General features: G+C 39.7%; 1 protein-coding gene across 4 annotated transcripts in view; it reads right to left on the bottom strand.

Annotated features, from left to right (window-relative positions):
* The window catches only part of MPPED2 (metallophosphoesterase domain containing 2), a 176,462-nt gene that overhangs the window by 66,934 nt on the left and 82,904 nt on the right, over positions 1 to 26,624 (bottom strand). For all 4 annotated transcript variants that reach the window (XR_005796937.1, XM_040495552.1, XM_040495553.1 and 1 more), the window contains exon 4: positions 21,833 to 22,058. Coding sequence is in view for 3 of the 4 variants with exons in the window: in XM_040495552.1 (XP_040351486.1) it covers positions 21,833 to 22,058 (226 nt within the window). In the remaining variant the exon portion in view is untranslated. The remainder of the gene's footprint in view (positions 1 to 21,832; positions 22,059 to 26,624) is intronic.

The following is a 26,624-nucleotide window of genomic DNA, read 5'->3' as shown; positions in this document are numbered from 1 at the left end:
TAGCATACAAATATACAGTTGATTTTTGGATATTAATGCTGTACCCTCTAAACTTGTTAAATTCACTTACTGCTTTTAGATTCTTAGAAGATCTCTTAGAATCTTGCTGTTTTGTAAATTCCTCAGATTCTTCTGAATTAGCAACCATGTCGCATGCAAAAAAAGACAATTTTACTTTTTCCTTTACAATCTTCATTTAATTTCTTTTTTGTGCTGTTTAGGGCCTCAAAAGAATTAGTGTGTAGAAATATAAGCCCAGGAACCCTTACCTTGCTCTCGGTCTTTGTGTGAAAGCACTCAATATTTATCATTAACCATGATGCTAGCTGCAGACTGTGGCCCTGTATTAGATTGATAAAGTTCTCTTCTACTCCCAGTTATGGAGAGTTTTTATTATGAATGAGTATTGACTTTATTCAAATGCTTTTTCTCTTACCTACTGAAGTAATCACATGGTTTTTCTCCTTTATTCTGTTAATAGGGTAAATTGCATTGATTGGTTTTTTAAATGTTAAAGCTATCTTGAATTCTTGAGCTAAACCCAAATTGGTTGTAACACTTTAACTTTTCTGTATGTTGTTGGACTTGATTTTGTAAATTTTGTCAAATATTTTTTGTCTGGTCATGAGGCATATTATTATGTAATTTTGGGGGAAATGTCTTAGTAAAGGCATTTGGTTTTGAGGTTATGCTGGCCATAAAATGAGCTGGGATGTATATCTTCTTCTTCTACTTTCTGAAATAGTTTGTGCAAGATTTTGGCATTTCTTCTTTGAATGTTTGATAAAATTCACAAGTAAAACCATCCGAACTTGGAGTTTTCATGTTGAAAAAAGGTTCTGAAAATGAATTCAATTTCATTGTTTTATATAGGGCTATTCAAATTTTACATTTTATCTTGTGTCTTTTTTTAGTAAGTTGTTTAATTTTTAAATTTATCTGTCCATTTCATCTAAGTTTATTGGCATAAAGTTGTTCATAATATTAAAATATATCTTCAGCATTTCTAAGATCTATAGCGATAACTCCTCTTTCATTCTCGATACTGGTGATTTAGATTCTCTTTTTTCTTAATCATTAATTAGAGGCTTATAATTTTGCTAATATTTTCAAAAAGTTTTAGCTTTGTTATTTTACATTTTCTCTTTCATTGATTTCTGCTCTTAACTTTAAAAATTCTGTCATTCTGCTTACTTTGGAGTTGTTTTTGCTTTTTCTAGGCTACTGAGATGGAGTCTGATGTAACAACTTGCTTTAGGTTTTTATTCTTTCCTAATATAAACATTAGGGCTGGATGTGGTTCATCTGTACTCCACAAATTGTAACGTACTTTTCTTTCACTACTATTTAATCTGAAATTATTTCTAAATTTGGGGATTTCTTCTTTGACTCATTTAGAAGCATGTTGCTTACTTTCAAAAAATATGGAGTTTTAAAATACATCTTGTCATTAATTTCTAACAAAATTCCTTTGTGTTGAGGGCATATACTCTGTATGATTTCAACCCTTTTAGATTTACTGAAATTCGTTTTATGGTACCGCCTACGATCCACCTTGGTGAAACTACTATGTGCACTTCAAAAGATTGTACAGCCCACAGCTGCTGTGTGAAATGCTCTACAAATATCAGTTACGTCCAGGTGGTTAGTAATGTTGCTCTGATCTTCTATGTTTCACTTATTTTTTTAATCTCGTTTTACAATCAATTAGTGAGAGATGTGTTAAAATATATTATGATTATGGAATTGTCTATTTTTTCTTTTTAACAGTCAATATTTGCTTCATGTGTTTCGAAGGTCCAATGTTAAGCACATACACATTTATGACTATTATGTCTGTTTGATGAATTGATCCTTTTATCATTATGGATGTCCCTCTTTATCTATGGTAATACTCTTCTTCCTAAATTCTATTTTACTTGATAGTAATATAGCCACGTTAGCCTTTTTATGCTTACCATTTGCCTGGTATATTTTTTCCCATCCATTTATATCTACGTATTTGTATCTTATATTTAAAGTGCATCTTTCTATTTAAAGTATGTCTTTCTATTTAAATGTGTCTTTTGTAGACAGCATCTAATTGTTTTCTAATCCTTTCAGATAGACTCTGCCTTTTAGTTAATATAATTATTCATGTGAATATATGTAGATCAACTCTTACTTGTTTTCTGTTTGTCCACTTTGTTTTTTGTGCCTCTGTTCACCCTTCCTGGCTTCTTCTATACTATTTAAAGTTATTTTAGAATTCCATCTTATCAATTGGTTTTTAAGTGATACGTTTTTATAGTGTATTTTTATAGATTGTTCTAGTTACATTATACATCCTTCACATTTTACTTAAAGTTAACATTGTACCATGTCACGCAGAATGTAAAGGTTGAAATCCTGTCTCTTTACCTTACTTTGTGACATGGTTCTCAGATGCATCATATCTATAAATGTTACAAGCACAAGATATTAAAATGTTTGTTTTAAACAGTCATGTGTGTTTTTGAAATTAATCAGTAAAAAATAGGTTTCTATATTCAACCAGATATCAACCATTTCTGACGCGCTTCATTCATTCCTGAAGATCCAACTTCCCTTCAGTATCGTTTCCCTCCAGTGTAAGAACTAGACTCTCATGGTGTGGGTTTGGTAGCAAGAAATTTTCTTTGATTTCCTAAATTTATCTGAAAATGTGGTTATTTTGCTTTTATTCTTCAAGGATATTTTCACTGGCTATAGACTTCTAGGCTCACATTTTCTTTTTCTTTTAGATCTATAAGAAATTGTTCTACTGGGGCAGCCAGGTGACTCAGTTGGTTAAGCGTCCAACTTCAGCTCAGGTCATGATCTCATGGTTTGTGGGTTTGAGGCTCTCTGCTGACAGCTCAGAGCCTGGAGTCTGCTTTGGATTCTGTCTCTCTCTCTCGCTGCGCCTCCCCTGCTTGCTCTCTCTCTCTCTCTCTCAAAAATAAATAAAAACATTAAAAAAAATTGTTCTATCTTCCGACCTCCATGGCTTGATGAGAAGTCTGATGCCATTTTAATCATTGTTCACTATATATAATATGCTGTTTCAGTACCTGGCTGCCTTAACTATTTTCTCATTTTCTTTGGTCTTTAGTAATTTGACCATGCTATCTTTTTTTTTTTTAAGATTTTTTTTTTTAACGTTTATTTATTTTTGAGACAGAGAGAGACAGAGCATGAATGGGGGAAGGGCAGAGAGAGAGGGAGACACAGAATCAGAAACAGGCTCCAGGCTCTGAGCCATCAGCCCAGAGCCCGACGCGGGGCTTGAACTCATGGACCGCGAGATCGTGACCTGAGCTGAAGTCAGATGCTTAACCGACTGTGCCACCCAGGCGCCCCTTTAAGATTTTTTTAATGTTTATTTTTGAGAGAGAGATGCAGAGAGAATGCACAAGCGGGAGAGGGGCAGATAGAAAGGGAGAGAGAGAATCTCAAGCAGACTCCATGCTGTCAATGCAGAGCCCAATGTGGGGTTGGAACCTAGGAGTTGTGAGATCATGACCTGAGCCAAAAAGACACTCAACCAACTGAGCCTGTTGTCTCGGGCTCCCTGGATTACGCTATTATTAAGCACAGTTTGCTTGATATTTTCCCTCTCTAGGGTCCACTGAGCTTCTTAATTTGTAGACTTATGTATTTCAAAAACTTGAGGATTTGGGGGCCCTTATTTCCTCAAATAACTTTTTAGTTCTATTCTGTCTCCTCTCCAATGGGTCTCAGATTACCTGTAGGTCATACTTTTGCTATTGTCCTTTAGATCCTTGAGGCTGTTAATTTCCAATAATTTTTCATTCTGTTCTTTAGATTGCTTAACTTCTATTAATCTACCATCACGTTTACTCATTCTTTTCTCTGTTGGTCCATCTGCTATTCAGCTCATGCAGTGAATGATATACTCAAGTACTACATGTTTTCAATTCCAAAATTTCCACTTGGTGCATTATTTTTTACTTCACTTTTCAGATTTCCTATTTTTTATTCATTATAAACATATTTTCTTTATCATCACTTAGCATAATTATAGTAGCTACTTTAAAATTGTTTTCTGATAATTCTAATATCTGATTCACCTCAAGGTTGGCCTCTGTTCATTGTCTTTTCCTTTGACAATGGGTCATGTTACTCCTGGCTCTTCACATATCAAGTAATACCAAATACTGAATACTTTGAATGTCATGTCGCGGAGACTCTGAATTCTGTTATATTTCTGAGAAGAGTCACTGTTCATAGTTTGTCTCAGCAGGCAATTATCTTGGTTGGAATTAAACTTGAAACCATCATGTCTGTGGTGGGCAACAGCCCAGAGCTCACGTCAGACTGCTTTCAACCTTCCCATCATGCATAGCTCAGTAATCAACCAGAGACTGGGACAGAGATTACATGCAGAATTTGGTGTTTCTCTTACGTGGCTTTTTTCCTACAATTCCCCCTCACTCCGTGGTGGTTCTAGTAACTCTGAACTTCTTGAAATGGTTTTTCCTGCCAAAAAGAGTGCAAGTTCTTTGTTGGAATTTTAGCTACCCAAGGTTATAACTCTGCCCAACTGTGGTTTCCCTCAGGGAAAAACCACAGGAATGGAAAACTCACTTTATGCTTAATACTTCCTCCAAGTTTCACCTCTCCTCCAAAAATCTACCTGCTTGTGTCTGCTCCCTCAAGTCCTTTGGTAGTCATTTGTTTTCTTCAGAATTCAGTTATTTGTAGGAGGTTCAATCTTTCAGGAGCTTATGCCACCTTAAGTAAAGCAGAAACCCATACTATTTTTTTTAATAAAGTTTAAAACCAAAAACCGTGGTGTGTGTGTGTGTGTGTGTGTGTGTGTGTGTGTGTGTGTGTTAAGACAAATCTAGATAAACAAAACAATGATAAAGACAAAATTCAAATGAATGTTTACCTGAATAAGAAAGAGGGATAAAAGAAGGGAAATACATAGATTAATACAAATTATTGTCAGTGTGCTAGTTCTCTGGCTATGTGTGGGTTAACAGATATTTACTACTCTATTCATAAATGGATTAATAGCATAACAATAACAAGGGCTATGCATAGGCCAGTGATGACCCTGTGTCATGGACCAGGACTTTAATAAATTCAATTATGCCCATCTAAAAACAAGTGTTCACAGAGTCTTCACCTTGTTTCTAGACTCTTGAAAAGTCGTAATATTAATAAGGCTCTGACAAGATCTAGTTGCAGGATTTATGAAATGGCTAAGGATTTATGAGGTTCATTTATAGGTAAAATATATGGACCATTCAAATTTAGGCACATCTGAGACACATGGTTCATAATGGGAAAACCCCCTAAATAATGTTGCCATTTTGAATGAGAAGGATAAAAAGACAAAACCGTGTGTGTGTGTGTGTGTGTGTGTGTGTGTATTGTTTCTTTTTTCACAATGCATACAGGCTCTTTGACCAACACAGGAAAAGTTCCCAAGGGTGTAGAAGCAAGAAATAAGAAAATAGAGTGAACTTAAGAATGTTGAAGCATTCTCAAAGCAGCAGAAAACTTTAGCTTGCATGCCTAAAAGCATATCCACATGTCAAGGACCGTGGGACATTTTCCCAGGGGGGACTGGACACGAAGCTTCCCTGGTCTTAGTATCTTAAACGAGGCTGAATGGAACACCAGGGAATATGCTGGAGGGAGGGAAAGCACACTGGCCAAAGGGGTGGAAAAAGTGATGCAATCAGAGAGCTCTTTCCCATCTCTAATTTTATGACTCTCTGTAAAAACGAAGGAGAATCCAAATCACTTCAAAATAAGATCACCGGAGACCTGGCTTGGAAGACTGGATCCAATGAGAAAAAAGTCTACAAAAATTTATTTTCGTGATTGATAATCACATACCCTCCAAAAGATACCTCCATATGACTTCTGCTTTATAGCATATAGAGGGTAAAATTTTAAATTAATGCAGAATAATTTCTCTGGGAATTGGGAATGGTAGGGGAAAAATCTACAAACAATATCACTGTAAAATAAAGGCTTTCGTTCCCGACAATCAAAAGCTTGACAAATCATGCCAACGTTTTACTTCTCAGGATATTTAAAAGACCACAACAGAGAGCTCTTCACCTGCTTGCTATCTAGTTTGATTTTAAGGAGAGTGCGGTCCCAAAGACAAACCTCAAAAGGAAAACAAAATACCATTAGATTTTCCTTTATTTTTTCTTATTTGATGCTATTAATAATAAATGGTCAGTATTTTCCCAAGGGGGAAAAAAAAAAACAGAAACACCTTTCTGTCACTTTCTTTGAAACAGCCCTGAAAACATATTTTAAAGACTATGCTTTAGAAAACATTTTTTTTTTTAAGGACAGAAATTCACTAAATCCTCTAAAATTCAAATCTCTAATCAACTGAACACCCCCCCCCCCCCCCCCGCCCACGGGTGTGAGGAAATAGGGACTCTTTGGGGGAAGGTAATCCTAATTATGTGGCATGCTGGAGAGGCACCCAAGTTTATGTCAGTAGCAGATTCTGATAAGATAGGCACCATAAGAATGGGGTCTGGACTGTTTCAACACGGGGGGAGGGGGTGTTGGTGTAATGTTGGTATTTAACTGTGATCTAGAGGCCAACAAAGGGCAGGGTGGACAAAGCACAGCCTAATGAAGCTGCTAGTGTCTGGGGTGAAAGAGCCACAAAGCCTTTCAAATTAGCAGCTGAATCCTGACACTCATTAGTGATTATACATGCGGGGGCTGCAACTTAACGCTCCAACCAGTAAAACAGCCAAGACACCGCATACACACAAAGGAAATAAAGTATGTACAAAAATAAAGAGCCGGGACCTTTCAAATGTCTTCCCTTTCACATTCTGACATTTTTCTTTTTCTTTTCTTTCTTTCTTTCTTTTTTTTTTTTTTAAATATTAATGACAAGACTGCAGTGTGCTTACCTTCCAATTTAGTACGAAAATAATTACCACTGCGACTAAAATGAGACTTTCATTTTTTTTTAATCAAGGAAGGTCTAGTCAGAAATTGCTTCTGCTAAGTTCTGTACAAGACATAATATACTCTTGTTAACTAACAAAACCAATAAATCAAGCTGAAGCACTTATTAAAGTATCTTACAGCACTAAATTTATCACTGATGACAAATTTAATTTGGGACTCTGACAGTTTGCTCCTTGCTCGTACTTCAACAGCTTTCTTTCTTTTTTCTTTCTTTCTTTCTTTCTTTCTTTCTTTCTTCTCTCTTTCTTTCTTTCTTTGGGGGGGGTGTGAGGGCGGGAAATTATTTCACAAGTAATGAATGCTGAAATTTAGCAGAAATTTTTGGAGATGTAAAAGACAACTTCTGATAAAAAAAAAAAACTGTGATTTTCCCACAGCGTCGCTGTCACTGGGGAAAGCTATGCATTAAAATTCTTTTCCAGCGATTCTGTCCTTCGCACATTAGAGTTAGCAGAATTTTTAAAATGGTGATAATGAGCACTTTACGAAGCAATTTATAATCATCACTCAGTTAACCCCCACTCTATCTCCACGGTTAGGTCAGTGCACATCCCTTGATAATGAAGATAAGAAAATTGAGATACTGCGTTTTCCTTACCTAACAGGTAGAATAATTTTAATCTATGGCAAGGTCATTCAGCACAAGGGAGGGTGAAAAGTAAAGAAATTCACAAGACTGTGTTGAATCTTCTTATAATTGCCCAATACTGTAGCTAAAAGGATGATATTCCCGCTTTAAGTATCAAAAGAGAATTACATTACAAATACACATAAAATTATTATTAATAGGCAACCTTTGCTCAACACCATACTTGTAGACTACATAATGTGAATAATGCCTTATTTTCCCGTTCCGGTCAACTGCACTAGTTTATCATACAACACAACCGGGTTATAGAAGTTATATTTTCTATAAACTTTTCCTCTTCCTAAAACATAGCTCTACATTTCTACATTGGCATTTTCTTGTTGTCTTTTTTCAAATAGTGTTTTCTTTCTTGACAGTACAGTCAGCATATAAAAACCAAATTTCACCGCCTGGTCCCAGTTAAGGCAAACCAAGCAGGCTGAACCACAGCCTGACAAGGAGAAGGCATTAAGCTCTGGAACAAAAGCATCCAAGTCGACCTGTTTTGCAGTCTGATTAATAGAAACAAGCTCCAAGGACTAATCACAAGCCGAGCCCTGTTTTGCAGATTAATAGAACAAAGACACAGGAGAGGAGAGGAGGGGAGCTTACAGCACTGGAATACAAATAAGCAAAGGTAGACACCAGACTTTCCTCCACTCCAGTCATCTCCCCTAAAGCCAGATTTACTGACCCAAACCCCAGGGTGTCACATTCAGGGAGGAATCAAAATGCAGCACCAAAGAGATGTGAGTTCTCTTGGTCACCCCAGCACCAAGTGAGCCAGGTAGGTTCCACCTTCACTTTCTTTGGGGATCTGATTTAAAAGAGGAAACAAAATTTCTTTGCAAATGATGCAAGAATCATGGTGCTTTCAGGGAATCTTCCCACCAATCCACAGCACTAGTTGATCAGGACAGACGCTTTTCCACTTGTCCATCTTTTGCAATGGCCTGACACACAGGTCTGTGAAGTGTGTGCATAAATGCAGGCCCACAAGTATACAAGAACTATATTCACAACAGCATAAAGTCAGAATAATAGAGTCAATTTCCAAATTACCCCTAGACACACATTTTACAACTAGACAATGGGGCCTTTTTTCCTGACTGTAAAAATAAAACTTCCCCACTCTAAGAATATACAAAATCCCAGGAAAGTAGAGTGAAAGGAAAAAGGAAAAAAAAAAAAAAAAAAAAAGGAACACTCATAAAAGAAAAATTGCTGTGATATTTGTGGTATATTACCTCTCAGTTTTCATTTTCTCTATATATTTATATACATTCTCTATAACGTTATGATCCTTCTGTATATTTTTGGTGGGGATATGGGCTTTTGAAACGCTTAGTGCTAAGCATAAGAAGAAAAACATACCATTGCTCTCTGACGACTGGTGCTAATTCCTGAATGACTAAAACCAGGTGAATGTATGAATTTTTACTGGAATTGTAAAATCTTCATCGACTTGAGATCTGATAAGCTGAAGGCAGTTTACACACCTTGAGAAACAATCTTTAGGAATTGGGATGTCCACTTTTTGCATGATTTCTCTCCTTAATGGTTTTCTGCAGCAACTATTTTCCCTTCATCTTATTTTTTTTATTTTTTGTTTTTTTGGAGACCAAGCTTTTTTTTTTTTTTAAATTTTTTTTTAACGTTTATTTATTTTTTGGGGACAGAGAGAGACAGAGCATGAACGGGGGAGGGGCAGAGAGAGAGGGAGACACAGAATCGGAAACAGGCTCCAGGCTCTGAGCCATCAGCCCAGAGCCTGACGCGGGGCTCGAACTCACGGACCGCGAGATCGTGACCTGGCTGAAGTCGGACGCTTAACCGACTGCGCCACCCAGGCGCCCCGAGACCAAGCTTTTTTGGTCTCATTTAGAAGAGTATGTGAGTCAATGGACAAAGAGAATGGATTTTCTGTGGCATATTTGTATCCTCTTTTATCAATAATACAATTGTTCTGCTCACTGCAACAATCAGCAAAGTTAAAACGCATTTATAATGAAAATGATAAATATCAACAATTACAACATCTCAGAACTGACTTTAAGGCACAGTTAAGCCTGTGGTTTATGGGCAAGCCAAACTTCAAAATTTCCAAAGAAGTGATTGTGCTTCTCTCTGGCTTTTCAGGAGACTTGGAACTCTCCAGAAGGTAATTCTTATAGCAAATAAATTAAAAAACCAAAACCTTCCTTAGTAGCAGACTTTCCCTTTCATTGTAATCCTGAACAGCACATACAATGTATTTGAACGTGGGAAGGCACTCAATACCCTGAAAATTCCCTTGCCTTTCACCGGCCAGTCTCCAAAGATGCCATACAGGCCACACAGAATTCGCCTCTGGTAAGAGCTGTCTAAAAGCACAAACGTCAGGGCCAGTATTATATACACACACTTATGTTTTCCATTCTCCTACTCATTCTGCTGGACCTACAGGTAAATACTTGTCCTTACAAAATTGTATCTTTTTCAGGGAGAGGCTGAATCTGGGTTAAGAAAAGGAATTTTTTTGCGGTTGCATCTGAAAAAACTGGAAGGATTAAGGAATGTTTAGTAACAGAGGCATCATAAGAATACCCTAAAATCCTCATTCTCAAATGCTTCCTACGAGTTCATTTATTTAAATAATATGAAAGCAGACCCCACAAACTGAGTCTCTTGAACAAATTTACTTTCTACAATTTTTTGTTTTGACGTTACACCGAAGGAAAAGAAGAAAGAGAGCAGGAAAGTGGCTAATAACAAGCCAACAGCATGTTTCCAACTAGTTTTGCCACCAACAATTTCTTTTTTTTAATTAAAAAAAAATTTTAATGTGTATTTTTGAGAGAGCGAGCGCGAGTGCATATGCTCAGGGATGGGGCAGAGAGGGGACACAGAATCTGAAGCAGGTTCCAGGCTCTGAGCTGTCAGCCCAGAGCCCAACACGGGGCTTGGACTCAGGAACTGTGAGATCATGACCAGAGCCAAAGTCAGATGCTTAACCAAACTGAGCCACCCAGGTGCCCCGTCAACAATTTCTGATTAGGTTTTAGTCTAGCAACTCTTATTCTGTAAAGATCAAAGCAAGAAAGTTTTTTTCTATTGATACCTGATTTACAGTAAAAATAGAGACCCCCCAACTATGGCTAGTGACATGGGGCTGGACTTTTAAATCATTAAGACAATAAAGAGTTTTTTCCTAGTTTCTGTCTTTAGTAGTCCTCTTTCTAGAATCATGGTACTCCAAGCTACTTTCCATTGATCGTGAAGCCTCCTGTGGCCTGGAAAGTCAGTACATCTTAGTGGATCCTGTATTATGATTGAGATGTCCCACAATTTCAATACATCTGTAGCTTGCAATGTAGGGAGAAAAATCCGTGATCTATAGTTATTAAGCCAGGCAGGCATCGGAGGCACTTAGTTTTATAAACAATCATTCTGTACATAATATGTAAAAGAAGTGCCTAACCAGTTTTAGGAAAGAAGGGAAAGTCAGGCTGTCAACTCTGACTTTTTTCTTCCTTTATAAACGGCATTGGTTTTATTTAGCCTTCAATGTTTATTTACTATAGACTCACATGAAATGTTAGCATTACTTTTTTAGGGGGAGCAGGGGGGATGGGATCTATTCTAAACCCACCATACCAGACATCAGAACTGAACGTATGTAAATTACCCAATAATATCACCAGCACCTTCATATGCTGTCTTAGAAAATTTTATCTTGGGAAGAATCTTACTCCGGCTGGTTCTTAACTACTTCCTCTAATTTGTCTTTATGTGCAAGGTGCTTCTCTTTGTTGCCTTTTCATTTTTGGCAGCAAATTTCATACTTGGATGTTATTAGTTGTAGTAACTGCATTTATACTTTACCCAAGCTAATCTTTCCTTATGTTTGAGCAAAACCGTCTTTCTACATCCTATCCTGGATTAATGCAGATTTGTAACTCATCTTTTCTATTTTCTACAGAATGCACACACATTCTGAGAACCCAGAGGCTTTCAAATTTGCCATTAGCTTCCTGTTTAAGCAGCCCTCATGGAACATTCCACATTCAATTTATAGTCCCCATCCAAGATTACCTTTATTTTTCCTGGGTGAAAATGCACTACCAAGCATTACTCATACATTTCAAATGATACTTCATGTAAGTGACCTTAAAAATGCCACATATGTCTTCATTTATCAGACATCTATTCAGTCTTCCATGTCTTTTGACCAAATGCAGCCAATATATGGGGTTCCTTTCCTAAATGGTTTCCACTACTCCAGATCACAAGCAACTTGCTGTGCACAACTGCACAATATTTGCTTTTAAAATTCTCTTTCTCTCTTTCCCACACACACAAACAAAGGGAATCATTTTCCTAGACTAAGTTTCCTCTTCATTTCTGCCCCTTTTCCTCTGATACACCAGCATAAAAAAGAAAACAAAACAGAACAAACACAAAGCAAACAAACCAAAAACCAAATAAATAAACATAGCAGCCACTGCAAAACTACACAATTGTTACCTTTCAGGGAAGAAAATGATAGTTACTGAGTGCCAAGAACTTAACCTACATGATCACATTTGAATCCCATAAAAATATATAGAGTAGTGAAAAGAATAAAGGCTTTGGGGTTGATGTCCAGTTCTGCTACTTAGGAAATGAGTGTCCCTGGGTGAGTTAACTTCTCTAACCTTCAATTTTATAATCTCCCAAAAGGGGGTAATTTTACTTTCTTTATACGGTTGGTGTGACACTTAAAAACAATGTTATAGAAGGTGCCTGTACGTGAGTGATGCTTCTTAAGTAGTAGTTATTACTATTTGCATACCCGATGGAAACTATATAGTTTCATAGGTGAAACTATGGCTCAGGGAGATGAAATAACTTGCTTAACAAAGTAAATGATTCCTAAATGATGAAACTGAGACTTGAGTTCACTGGGGATAGCTGTTTCTAAAGGCCAAACCCATGGCCTCTATTCGTCACTGCTTCTCCCTTCAGAAGGGATAACAGGTGTGCAGGTGTTTATGCTATGTCCCGCCTAGGGCTCAGACATTTCAGGGTACCTTTTCCTGCTGGGGACGCCCTGCAAGAAGTTTGTTAACCTGAGGAATGGATGGTTTAAGGGAAAAGAGAATCAGCAAGAAGTGCTCAGCCCAGTTTCAAACAAAGCCTTCACTGTCAGAGGGCTGTCCCTGGGCACAACATGGTTTGGCCTGTCCCCTGTAAGCTCCCACGGGCTTATAGGTGAATCATTAGGAGGTGCGTGACATTGTGCCTTGACTGCTTCTCACTGAGCAGCGTAGAAGGTCAGAGGGCTTCTCCCCTGTGGAGCACAGAACACAGCATGGCTTTGATTATCATGCCTCTATTGGGAAACAACTTTGGCAGCATGCAGACTCCTTGGAAGGGCAAAAAGGAAGGAAGTCTGGGCGGATGTGGAACCTGGCCAAAAGGGAGCACTTAGTGGAAGTGGCAACTTCTGAACTGTGCACTCCAAAGCTCATTTCACCTTCTTCACTGATCGTCTGGAGGATTAAATGAACCTGGGTAGTTACCTGGACTTATTAGTGAACACATCAGCTCTATAGGGTAGAAGGGCACCGTGGACGGCAGGGCAGCAGCAGTGACTGGAACCAGGCAAATTTGGGTCAAGACTGTCTACGGGACCCCAGTGCACTCACTCTCTGGTACTACCTGGAGAAATTCACATTACACTTAACAGTTCAGAGTATAAAATCAGAAATCCATGTTGGTAAAAGAGCTTAAAAATAAATGATACAGAATCCGCATGACTAATTCGACTCTAAAAATTCAACCATTGGGAATTTGACCATTAAGAAAAGAGAATACCACATATCTGATAACTGGTTTCTGATGTCCAAAGACCTCTCTAAGTACCCAGCTGGTCTAGCTTCTTACCAAATTGATGCTTTACACTGACTACTTTTACTACAGCTTGAAGACACAGTCTCCAAATCTAACAGAAACTTCTGTAGTTGCTCTTAGCACAGAGATAAGGCATCTGAACGTAAAGAAACTGACAGGAATCTCAAAATATTGTCGGAGACTTCCTTTGAAAATTCTCATTGACTTCATGTTAAGTTTGTCCGACTACTCCCATCCCCCAAATTTTTACTGAACCATGCTCACCCGGAGAGATGTTATACTCTTTGTATTTACGGATGTTCAGGATGGACCTAGAATGTTCACAAAGCTCACAAACATAGTTTAGTGCTTCGTTTGGTTCTATTTTGTTCACCATCTCTAAGTCCTCCTTGTAAATTCATGGCCAGGCTTGATCTCATATTGGAAATATCCTTTCCTGTGCAACTCATGACTCATCTGTGTAGAGCTTCAGTCCATCCGCCACAGACACAGCTCTATCACTACCACTACCACCCTCATTCATTCATTCATTCATTCAGCTGATACGGGCACACCATCCACCATGTGCCAGGCACTGGCCTAGCCTGGGGTATGCAGAGAACAAAGCTGACAGGGTCCCTGCCCTCACAGAGCTGAGAGCCACTGTACAATCTCCTTCCATCCACCAGCAGCAACTATGGGTTAAAAAGGAGCCTGTTAGTGTAACATGAGAAAATGAAAGAACGTCCAGCGGCCAGCCGGTTGGGTCTCAGTGTTAAGGGCCAGGTCTTCCCTGGAGCATGGTGTGTGGACCCATGCCAGGCCTGACGTCAGCAGGGGCACCTGCCAGCACTTCCTTCTTGGTGCATATGTCCAGGACCTGCTGTCTTTCTCAGCTGTGACCTGGTGCCTTGGATGGAAAACACCAGAGACATCCAATACATGCCCCTGCTGATGTGTGTGCAAAGGAATCATAAGTTGTCTCTATGGAGCAAGAGGACAAGAAGGAGGTGATCCGTGTCTTCTGGCACACTGAGACACAGATTATTCACAGAAAACTCTAGGCTCTGGAGCATATCGTGAAAAACAAAACAAAACAAAACAACCTGATCATTTCTTTGTTCTCTCAATATCCCTATTTTCCCCCTATGAGCACCTTACCTGGAATCCTAAGAGCTCCTGACGAGTACAGGCCTGGATTTCTGTGTGCCTCTTTTGCAACTAGACAGAAACAGCTAGGGACGCCTGGATGGCTCAGTCGGTTGAGCGTCCGACTTCAGCTCAGGTCACGATCTCAAGCCCTGCATCGGGCTCTGTGCTGACAGCTCAGGGCCCAGAGCCTGTTTCGGATGCTGTCTCTCTCTCTCTCTCTCTCTCTCTCTCTCTGTCCTCCCCTGCTTGCACTCTGTCTCTGTCTCTCTCAAAAATAAAATAAACATTAAAAAAAAAAAAAAAAGAGCTAAGTCTTCCAAGTGGCCCTTTCCTGAATTGCCTCAGGTCAAGGAGCAGGACATGTGGTTACTAGGGTATCTTGCTTTAGTATACACAGCTCAGCACAGGAGTGCTGGACTCCAGTCCTTGTGCCCCCAGAAGTCACCTTGTCTGTCAAAAACGCTACCTTGGCCGCCTCAGTCAAAGGAGGCAATACTGAGCAGCACCAGACATATGGGCGCTTGGAAATGCTGGCTATTATTAATTACTATTATTAACACGACTCTGCCTATTTCAATTACTTAAAATTATTATTTTTTTTTAATTTTTTTTTTCAATGTTTTTATTTTATTTTTGGGACAGAGAGAGACAGAGCATAAACGGGGGAGGGGCAGAGAGAGAGGGAGACACAGAATCAGAAACAGGCTCCAGGCTCCGAGCCATCAGCCCAGAGCCCGACGCGGGGCTCGAACTCACGGACCGCGAGATCGTGACCTGGCTGAAGTTGGACGCTCAACCGACTGCGCCACCCAGGCGCCCCTAAAATTATTTTTTTAACTTAAATTTTAATTATTTCGGATCGTTGGGAAGCCCAAATGAGACAATGCATGTGACAGTGCTCGGAGTGAAATAACCATTTCAGTTTAAGTTTATTTATTACTCTTGTTTGCTAATTGAAGTTGTCTCTCAGGATGTACAAGCAAAAATTCAATTTATGCCAATAGCTGATACTAAGCGTAACTGAATGCACATGAACACTTCCATACACCCCTCCACATTCTTCTACACAATCACCACCAATACATCAGATGAAGGCACCAGGGCGGGCTTCAAGGGTTTGGATGGAGTGGGGAGGGGGATAGGGGTGGGGAGGAGGTATGAGTGGATCTAACATCAGAAGCTCTACACAACCCGGCTTTGGAAATGGTATTTACTGCTATGGCTATGAATGGGAGGTAGAAAGCAAAGTGATCAGTTTTGCTTTCTCCTTTTTCAAATAAACAGGGCAGTTGTTAAACCAGAAGTGAATCTGATCCCGTGCGGCTTTAAGAGCAGTCAGCTGCATTCTGGAACAGGCAAAAATGTAAACAGAGCCTGTAACTCTAGATCAGGGCAGAACACCCATTGGTTTCATATGGGAGAGTCTGCGGGCTCTGTGCCAAGAAAAATGAAATGTTAGCCTGGGCCTTTAAACAGAGTCATGTAAAAGCAGAGTGCATATTTGTTTAACACACACACACAGGCCTTTTTCCATGCCAATACCTTTCTGAACCCTCCTGAATCAAAGCTGGAGTCCCTGAGATGATGGTAGGAACCAAGATTGTTGGTATAGTCCTGTTCTTTAGCGTGAAAAGACTTTCCTCCTGAACGTGGAGTGTTTCTTTCTTTTCTTCCTTTTTTTTTTTTTTTGGCCCAAGTTAATTACAAAGTATGACTGTGAAAATAAAATAAATGAGCCCATTCCACCCATCCCCATATCTGAATTCTATCATATGAGTTGCCAATTGGTTTCCTAATCCTCTCACTCAGTATCTGCTGTTAATTTGTTCGCTATTTCAAGAACTTGAAGACTGTCAGCAAAATACATGATGCATTACAAAACTTATAATTGGAAATAAAAACATCTGAAGCTTTTCTGACAGGGTAAACATAAAGTACTATTGCACTGATCAGAACAAGGAAACGTGAGCAACCTTGTAGCTATTTCTGTGCAAACACAATTATAAATGCTGCAGAGAGTGGAATCAACACTTAACTCCCACTTTTAAAAATGCTGAGAAAATTACATCTAAATGAATGAATGAATGAACTCAACATGTTTGTGATCCTAAATGAGGGGAAGGGAGGAGGGAAAAAAAAAAAAAAAACAACAACAAAAAAAATCCCACTCAGGCTTCCTTTGCAGATGCAACTCAATGGGCTTTCTCTTAGTACTGTAGCCATTTTAGAATTACACTGTCTAGGCCCCATCTAATTTTCCTGCTGGAGAAGTTAAGGCACTTCCTCCACAGTTACTAAATCTGACAAATTACACCTGGGTGTACTCTAACATGAAAAAGTGTGTTCTTTGTTCCTGACCCCTTGGTCAGCATAGAGATCAAATTCCTGGACATTGGGAAGCCCTGCTCATATTCATTAAAAGCCATGGGAGACCAGCCCTGCATTTCTGTTCAAGGGAGGAACAAGGTGAAGCCACTGCTGAAAAATACAACTGCTCTGCTCGGGTCGGAGCAATATGGACTTTTTACTTTTGGCAGCTTGGCTCTGGATCAATTAGTACCTTGATTTTTTCTACACGGCATCTTAGTATCAAAAGAGCAATTGAAACCCCTCCCATGCCTCCCCTCCCCCACCCCCCCCCCCCCCCGTAGAGCTGGGAGGGAGAAAGGAAGGGGCTGGTCCCACAAATGAGTTTACTGAAACCTACTTGTGCTAAGATGCTGGCTCTAGATCCAATAACCAAAAATACAAAGATGATTTCAAAATTCTACCTCCCCTCTACCCTGGCCAGACCACAGATTAAAATATCATCTCCTCTTTCAAACCATACTCAGCCTTTGGAAAAGACAGAAGTGAGAGTGATCACAAAGAGGAAATCAGGAACCCTTGTGGTGGCAGAGAAGCAATGCGATGGATATGAGAAATCCACAAGCTTTCCCATCATGAGACTAAAATCCTGTCTGGCAACACAAGACCTTCTTCTCCTCCCCCAAAGAATGAGAGAAAAGCAATACAGGAGACGTTAAGAAAAGCTGTGACTGAACTGTTACTCCCAAGGAAGGTAATACATCATGGCTGATTCCTTTCTTCAAGATTCGTAGAAGAACAAGATGGTGAAGGAATACACACAGAAACCACAAAATCTGCCATGAGGTCTCATGAGGCAGGGGTGCTGCCTGGCACCAGTCAGCTCTTGACCTCCTTCCAAGGGATCACCTCTCTTCCAGGACAAGGTAGCCCACTTACACCTTCTTCAGTATAGGAAGGCCACTGAATTTTCCCAGACCCATCTAACCACATCCAGATCCTCTCCCTTGGGGATCTGAGAAGTACCACGGTGCACTCCTATTGCAAACACATATGAATCCTTTAAAGTGTTGTAAATTAGTCTCCACGTACAAATTCCTGCTAAATTGTAAATTTAAAGACATTGCTTTAATTATCCCTCTTTAGGAAGCTTTCAACTGTGCTACAAGTTAAAACACTGTAATTAATGTGGCCTGATATTTCTTTTCTGTACTGAACACAAGTCACAATCCACATTTTTTTAAATACTTGAGTTGTAGCTATCTTCCTGGTTGGATGGCAATCACCTTTGAGAAACCGGTGACAGAATGGAAATCCTTGGGATCACGGATGTTATTTTGAAATTGAAACCACTAGTCATATCAAAATTCATTGGAAATCAAGCATGGAAATCAAACTTAAACCACTTTACGTTATTTTGGGGTTGGAATAACTAATGGGTACTAAGCAGACATTCACCTACTAGTGAATCTCAGGGATGGAAAATCCTAACTTCTGAAGGAAGAAAAGTGGTAGCTCTGATATAAATCCCCCTAAACTTTGCTTCTACTGAAATTCTTTATTTTTAATGTTTATTTATTATTTTTTTGGGGGGGGGAGAAGAACATAGAGAGGGAGACAGAGTGATCCAAAGCAGGCTCTGTGCTGACAGCAGAGAGCCCAATGTAGGGCTTGAACTCATGAATCATGAGATCACGACCTGGGCCAAAGTCGGACACTTAACTGACCGAGCCACCCAGGCGCCTCTGTAAGTCAAATTCTTAATAGTGAAAGAGATTAAAAAGTGTACAAGATATTAAAATAATCAAGCATTCCTAAAAATATGGATACTCTTTGAAAACTCTAACTTTGGTGACCATTTAAGGGAGTGGTGCCTGAGAGAAAATAGGGCGACCTTGTTGGCCCTGTTTTACAAAACCAGACGTTCAGTGATTTGCCTAGTGCCACTCAATCAGCAGAGGCTGACCTAATGCTAGAACCCACTCCATCTGACTCCTGGTGTAACAATCTTCATATGACGATGGACAAAAGCATGAAGTAAACTTGAAAGACCAGCCCCCCTATGAGTACTAGCTCACATTTATTAAGTGCTTACTCTATGCCAGGAAATCTTTGGGTGCTGTGGGTGCACTATTAACTCACTGATCCTCATAGCAACTGTATGAAAGAAGTAATGCTGACATCTCCCACTTTAAAGATGAGAAAACGGGGGCCGAGAGATGTTCAGAAATTCACCTAGGGTGCCAGGGCTGAATAAGTCATAGAACTAGGAATATCTGTGTTTTCGGCACAGAAAGGCCAATGCAGGGATTCCTAAATCAGTGTCCAGATTATCAGCAGTCCTGGGAATATTAATTTTAACAAAATACCTTCACAGTGGGATCCAAATGACTGACAGCTCCAAAATACATATTGAAAATGAAATTTGCTTTTCATCAACCTCTGTATTCTTAGTTACAAGCCAAAGTACCAGCAATTCCTATGGGTGACACATATCTCCCTCATTGCAAGGAAATGCTAGGCAGGTGATAGATTAAACTTTCTGGAAATCCCAACAAATTATGTATAAAGACAACTCCAGGATAACATTTCAGAGGGCTCATCCTGCCTATTTTCTTGATTAACTACCCTCTCCAATATTAAAATAAACAATTTTTGAATGACACCAATTCAGCTCAGATATAAACGTCTGAAGTTTGTGCCATCAGAAAAGGATTATGCCTCCATCATATCACAGATTTGAGTTACTATGTGGGTTTTTTTTTTTGTTGTTGTTTGTTTGTTTGTTTTATTTTGTTTTGCTTTTCCTTGAGATGCTGCAAGATCTGCCTATGGATCCAAAGTCACTCCCTCGTTCATCACAGCCGTCAACTGGGTTAGCTAAACCCTATCCTCAACAGAACTGCATCTGTTCAGATAATGGAGTTAGTTTGTTTGTTATCATCATTCCAAGGAACTATCAATCTGGAGATCTCTGAAAGTCCGGCTTGTTCGGGAACGGCCTTCCACGTTCTATGCCTTCGAAAATTTTTCAAAAATTATCTTCAGGTGCTAAAAAACTGACCTTAACTCCATGTAGTGCTTCTCTGTCAATCAAAAGTCATTCCTCAACTACTGCATAGTCATTAGGATGTGAGCTATGAGGCTGGAAAAACTCCCTCTCCTGCCCTTTGCTCAGAAATGCTAATATGGACACCCTATGTTACCTGAGACCAGTTTTCAGATTACCGTAGTTTGATAGGACCAATTTCTACGGTTTGTTCTCCTGCCCTTTACCACCTTCTCACGTATAACAAACATTAACTGATATACACTAATACAGCTGGATATAACCCCTGCAGTGGCCACACCACCACCACCACCTCAGTCATACCATGCACCCCACAGTCAGACTCAAAATTAGGAAGCCACCACTAACTATCGGTGTGATCCCTGCGCGGTTACTCAACCTTTCTGTGCCTGAATTTTTTTTCCCTGCCAAATGAGAATCACAACAGCGTCCATTTCTTAAAGGCATTTAGAAGAAAAGGATATAAAAGACAAAAAAGGACTTAGAACAATGCCTGGCATGTAGCAAGGACTCAAGTAAGAGTTCACAATCATTGCCAGGTGGATTTTAAAATAAAATATAGTTCCTGTGTTCACTCAACAGCCCTTCTGGATACCACCTAGTAAAGCTAGGGAAAAAAAAATTGTCAACTATTGAGAATATATCTCAACTTTCTATTCTACAGAGAACAAACCAAACTGGCAAGTGAGATGGCCAAAGGGAAGTCACGCTGTTTGTCCTCTTGCAGTCTTAGCCGCAAATCCTAGGGCAGGGCTGGAATACTTCTCCAAGTTGGGTGGGTAAAGGTTAGTTTTTCTGCTCTATATACATACGGAGCTCTCAAAAAGTAGATATATAAATAAATAAAAATCCAAGACTCCCCTGATGTTGATCTTCTAGTCTAACACTCCCATTTTCAAGATGAAGAAACTGGTTTGGAGGCTAAGTGACTTGTTCAAGTTCACATAAATACTCAGTGGGAGAACCAAGGCCAGAAAATGATAATCATTATCCTTGGCAAATGACCAGGCATTCTTCCATATCCATTACAAATGCCACCTAATTTAATCCTCATAACCCTCTAAAGTAGGTACTATGTCCACTGTCTTGAGATGCAGAAATGGAGGCTCATCCTCCGTGAATTAACTTCTTCAAAACCACACAACTGACAAATGACGGAGACAAGATCAAAATGCCTCCTGTCTGGCCCCAAAGAATATGCACCTGTTTCAACCTGTCTAGAGCTCAGTGCTGAGCATTCTAGCGCTGAGCTCTCAACCTACAACTTTCAAACTGTCTGCACGTCAGTCTCGTCTGGGAAGCTTTAAAAATACAAATTGCTGGGCTCTACCTCAGGAAAGAGAATCAGAGTCTCTGGGGGTATGGCTTCAAAATCCGTATTTCTTCCGAGTTGGTCAGGTGGTTCTGATGTGTAGCAAGATTTTAGAAACCCTAATCTAAGCAAGATATTTTATGAATGCGTCCAGTATGAAATGAGAGGGAAATGAGTTACCTAAGGCTGATGGAATGTTCAGAGTAGATGCATCTGCATGAAGAGTAACACAGTGACCTTCCCCCAAATCTTCCTGTGTCCCACAGACACACACGCAGCCTCAGTCCCATAAACATATACACACCTACCAAAGCCCCACTTCTACTGATCTTGCCTAAAGAAATCTGCATCACAAAAACAAGCGATACTCTTTCCAGCAGTGCTGGAATACGTGTCATGTTCGAACTGCAGCAATAAGGTTTCTTTCCACTCTTATCCTTTGCATTGAAAGCACCTAAGTCTGCACCAGGATTTCTTAGCTAAAAAAACGAAGGGGAAGATTGTTCGAATGAGCACTTACCAAGGTGCCCCGTATATCCTGAATCCCTTCACTGTTACCTCCGAGTCTTGTAAGTAAATACTGTTTGTCAGGAGGGACTGAACGTTGTCAAAGTCCTCTGGTTTCAATTTGGACACAGAGGGGAAACGGTAGTAGTCCTGTTTAACAAGGTCTGCCATGAATTCTTTATCAAATGTCAGTTCATGATTCCCAGCAATCACTATTTTATATTCATATGGCAGGTTTCCTGAAATAAGAAAAAAGAGTACCAATTAGCACGTTCATTTCCCATCACAAAGTACAACAGCCGAGACTGGGTGATTAGCAGACAGTACACCCAAGTGAAATAGCTCACGCATTCCTTTATATTTCCATGGGAACCAAAATTTATGACTACGCCTTTATGCTGGCAAAAAATGACAATAAACAGGAGACAGGAAGCTGCTAAGAAGCTTAAAAGCTACTAAGAAGACATTCAGCTTTCTTGTTCCATTTCCCTCTTCTCTGTGCTACAGATTCACTGTGATGAATGTATACTGTGACAAACCCGTACTTAATAATTATCCAGAGAAAAACACTTTAATCACAATCCTTAACAAAGGTCTGGACTTGGTTGGTCCTCAAAAAATAAGCCAACCAACTGTTCTTAACAGCTCAGATAACCGCTTGATTTGCAGGACATCCTTCAAAAGTATATTTATAGTATATCATACAAAAGACATGACATAGGCAAGCATTCCACAATTTACATAAATGAAAGGAACTATGTAGTACAATTTCATATTGTCAGTTAAAGTTTACCTTTTGGCTTGTGAATAAAAAGAACATTAATAATGGCCCCCTGATTAGAAGGCTAACTTTCCTCCCATTGGGATGGGAGAAGAAACTGTAAAGCTTAACCCCCTTTTAATATTTATGGTATGGAAATGTGAGTTCTCGGTGTGTGCTTTTTATGCAAAAGTTTCCCGATCAAAATGAGATAATTCTGGGAAGAAGAATGAAAGCTATAAAGGAAAACCCAAACACCAGACTTCTGCATAGATTTATAATGTTTGAATAAAGTATAGATCATACATATTAATAACTCACCGTGATGCTGTAAGAACCAAAATCCAAAGGGAGATAGTGCCGGGCAGCTGTCCCCATCCTGAAATTAATGCCCTTTCTCTTCTTTGTCATTACCCATCCCTCAAGCCTCACTGCAGAGCTGCTGCTCATTTTATTTCATTTCATTTTATTTTAGGGGAGAAAAGGGTGGGGCAATGGTGCCTATAATTCCAGCTTCCTGAGACTCCTGGGTCCAATGCAAAATTAATGTTTCCTGCTGTTCCAGGAAGAATGAAAGTTACCACTAGCAGGAAATTGGATACACTTGTTGTAAGAATTGGTCCTTACCAGCAAGCCAGAGTCAATGATTTAATTAATGAAGCTTAGTGGGGAAGAAAATGATATTTTGGGGGCGGAGGCAAGTTTTGCCATAGGTACATGGACTTCAGCAACGCAAAGTGCAGAGACCACGCCATGAAGTCCGCAATCTCAGCAGCGCGCTGCAAACATATTTGCCAACATTGAAACGATTTTTAAGATCACCAGAATATGCTTTGTAATGCTGTTTTCTTTAGCTTTCGATGTTTAGGTTTCTATCAGTAATGAAACTGCATCCATAGCACATGGTCTAATGGGGAAGCTTAACAGAGAGATGAACGCAGTCAGAAAATAACACCGCAGAAAGCTGAAACCGCAAACATCGCGGCCAAGCGTCAATGGATATGCTTGACTACTAGCGCACGGTGCTACGTGACATGCCTTTGGCCTCAGTTATGCACAAGGCTGTGCTGAAGAGCTCACAGAAAATAGGAAGCCTCTCTCAGGTGTATGTTTTTGCGCGTTTATAATGTGCACTAGCATGAGGCAATAAGGAGCTGTGACGTATGTTGCAAGCTACTTGGACAGAATGACGATATCCTGCACAATTCCCTGCACTTAAAATACAGTTGAAAGATGTATCAACAGGCCGTAAATCTCCAACACTGCTCACACTGGAAATCTGTGAGATGCCCCATGACTCCCATGGCTCTGTGACCCCCTTTGGCCTGATACTGCACCCCCAGAATCACCTGTGCTCCGAAAGCCGGAATGGGCTGAAACATTCTCCTGGACAGTAATGGGTATCAAGGCAGGTCATACCTGCACGAATCTTTGAGCAACTCTATTTGAACAAGTCACGCTACAGCTGCCCAGTTCCCCTTTAATCTTTCATGATGATGGACTCACTGTAAACCTTTCTTTATGCACCACTGCCCTTGCACGAGGGCTTGGCTTCTTGCGTTTTCCAGTTTAAAGTTTTGGTTTGGGAATGGCATGGATGAGACTGAGAAGGCAAAAGAAGTCCATTTCCCCCTTCCAACCATTTATTTTAAGAACGTAAAACCGCTGCAAAGTAAATCTTCCTCGGGAAGACAGTCCTCTTCGGTGTCTTTTACATCAAATTTTGGAGACTCAGCATAAAGAAGTAGCTGTCAGAATGAACAGCCACAGAAACAGTGATGATATTTACACACTGCCAACAAACTCATCTCTTTCTGAGAATTCAATAGTAGTTTCCAACTTCCATCCTCTGTTACCTATGTTATGAGATATACACCTGATATATGACTGATATTTGTCTGACATATACCTGATATATGCCTGATATCTATCTATCTCTATCTCTATCTCTATAGGTATATCTCTATAGATAGGTATAGATAATAGAGATAGAGATAGAGATAGAGATAGAGATAGAGATAGATAGCTGAACTGACCTTTCATCTATAATCTTCCGACCTTTATGTTTTATATGAAAAGTGTAACCAGGACAGCTGACAAATCTCCTGTTACTTGATGGTATTTGGGGTTTTTTTTCCCAAGGCTATATTAATATGGAAGGCTCTGCAGTCAAGCTCCAAACTTCTTGGTATTCAAATAGCATCATTGAAAAATTGTCAGACAAAGAGGTGCCTGCCTTTATCCATTTTATTCAGATCAGGCCATTGAAGCTGACCTGCCTGAATAAAAAAAACCAAGGCCATATACAGTTATTCTAACATGGAGAAATTCTTGCTTTGAATGACCTAACGAACCCTAAGCATTCATCTTTCCCAAGACATAGTATATGTTCTACTAGCGATATACGCGATTATTTTAAGTGGAATGGGGATGAACTTTTGACAAAATGTCAAGTAGGTTTTAAAAATGCATTCTGGAAAAATATAATGTAACAGTACAAGTAATGATACATGGCTTCATTTTTCGTTTCTACTTTTCATCTCTATTTTTATTTTTCTATTTTTACATATAAAATAAGAGGTGACCTAAAGAAAACTAAGCTAATCATAATACAGATAATTCAAAAATATGGCAGAATGACGTCTATAGCAAGTAAATGAATACAAGAAAGCAAGAAAACAAAAATAAGCAGCCCTTGACACACAAATACAGACACACACACACACACACACACACACACACAGACATACAATCCTAAACCATGCTTCTTCTTTGAGATGCTTCTTCATCTCCCATCTAAACTTTTGGAAAGACAATTCCGGCTTGCAGCTGGTAGACCAAATACAGCCCACAGATGTATTACACTGGGCCCTCAATGCTTTTGTGTGTGTGTGTTTTTCTAACTGAACGTTTATTTCTTTTTTTAAATGTTTATTTATCTAGAGAGAAAGAGAGACAGAAAGCATGCGAGTGTGCACGAACAGGGGAGGGGCAGACAGAGAGGGAGAGAGAGAATCTCAAGCAGGCTCTGCACTATCAGCACAGAGCCTGATGTGGGGCTCGATCCCACACACCATGAGATCGTGACCGGAGCCAAATTTGGGAGTTGGATACTCAACAAACTGAGCCACCCAGGCACCCCTGAACTAACATTTAGAAGTCAAGATGTATCATGCAAAAAATTCTGATTTTCTAGCTACTTTTGGAAAATCAAAAGACCAGGAAATACGGACCTCCAGTTGGCCACAGACCTTCCCACTCCCTATGAATTCTCACACCTGGCCCACTTACCATGTTTGTGTTGCCTGATGGTCTCCTCTGTTATTAGAACCAGCAATTTAGAGATGTATGGTTACTCAGAATTTACCAAATGCAATCTGGCTTCTGTTTCTATTCTCTTCCCAAAGCTTCCCCAGAATGTCAATAAAAACTTACTAATAGCCAAAGCCAAGATATTTTCTCACTTCTCATCTCCACGGATCACACCACACTGCAGTGACATCCCTGTCCCTCAACGTCTCTATTCTCTTGATAACAGCTGCTGCAGTCTCTGGTTCTCCTTCTCCTTCTTCGGTATCTCCTCTCTCCCTTCTCTTCTTCCTCAGCTCCCTTTGTCTCCCATCTTGTTTTCATGGGACTCATTAGACTCTCCCTCTTCACCGTTACTTCTATGTATATTATTTAGTATTTCCTTACTGTATGTCTCACATTTCTATTCTCTGTAGACCAGTTTCTCAACTATTACAGTTTAAACGGTGGAGGCAGCATGAGGTTAAGAGCAGGGACTCTGCTGAAGGCTTCACCACACATTGGCTGCATGGCCTTGGACAGAGTCCTTATGTTCTCTCAAGTGTGTTAGCAAAATGAGGATAATAACTGTGCCCACTTCAAACCCTGTGTTTAAGATAAAGTGAGATAAACTTTCTAAAACATATGCATGGTATGAAATAAGCAATCAGTGCATGTTAATTATTTTTCTTACTCCATTTTTATTTTTTAGTTTTGCTTTTTGCATGTGATTTGTCTGCCCCTCGACTGTGAAGTC

This window comes from Herpailurus yagouaroundi, unplaced genomic scaffold, assembly GCF_014898765.1.
Source record: "Herpailurus yagouaroundi ecotype Mexico unplaced genomic scaffold, PumYag 187, whole genome shotgun sequence".
Classification (NCBI taxonomy): Eukaryota; Metazoa; Chordata; class Mammalia; order Carnivora; family Felidae; genus Herpailurus; species Herpailurus yagouaroundi.
The sequence above is the reverse complement of the archived record's forward strand: the minus strand, read 5'-3'. Positions and strand labels throughout refer to the sequence as shown.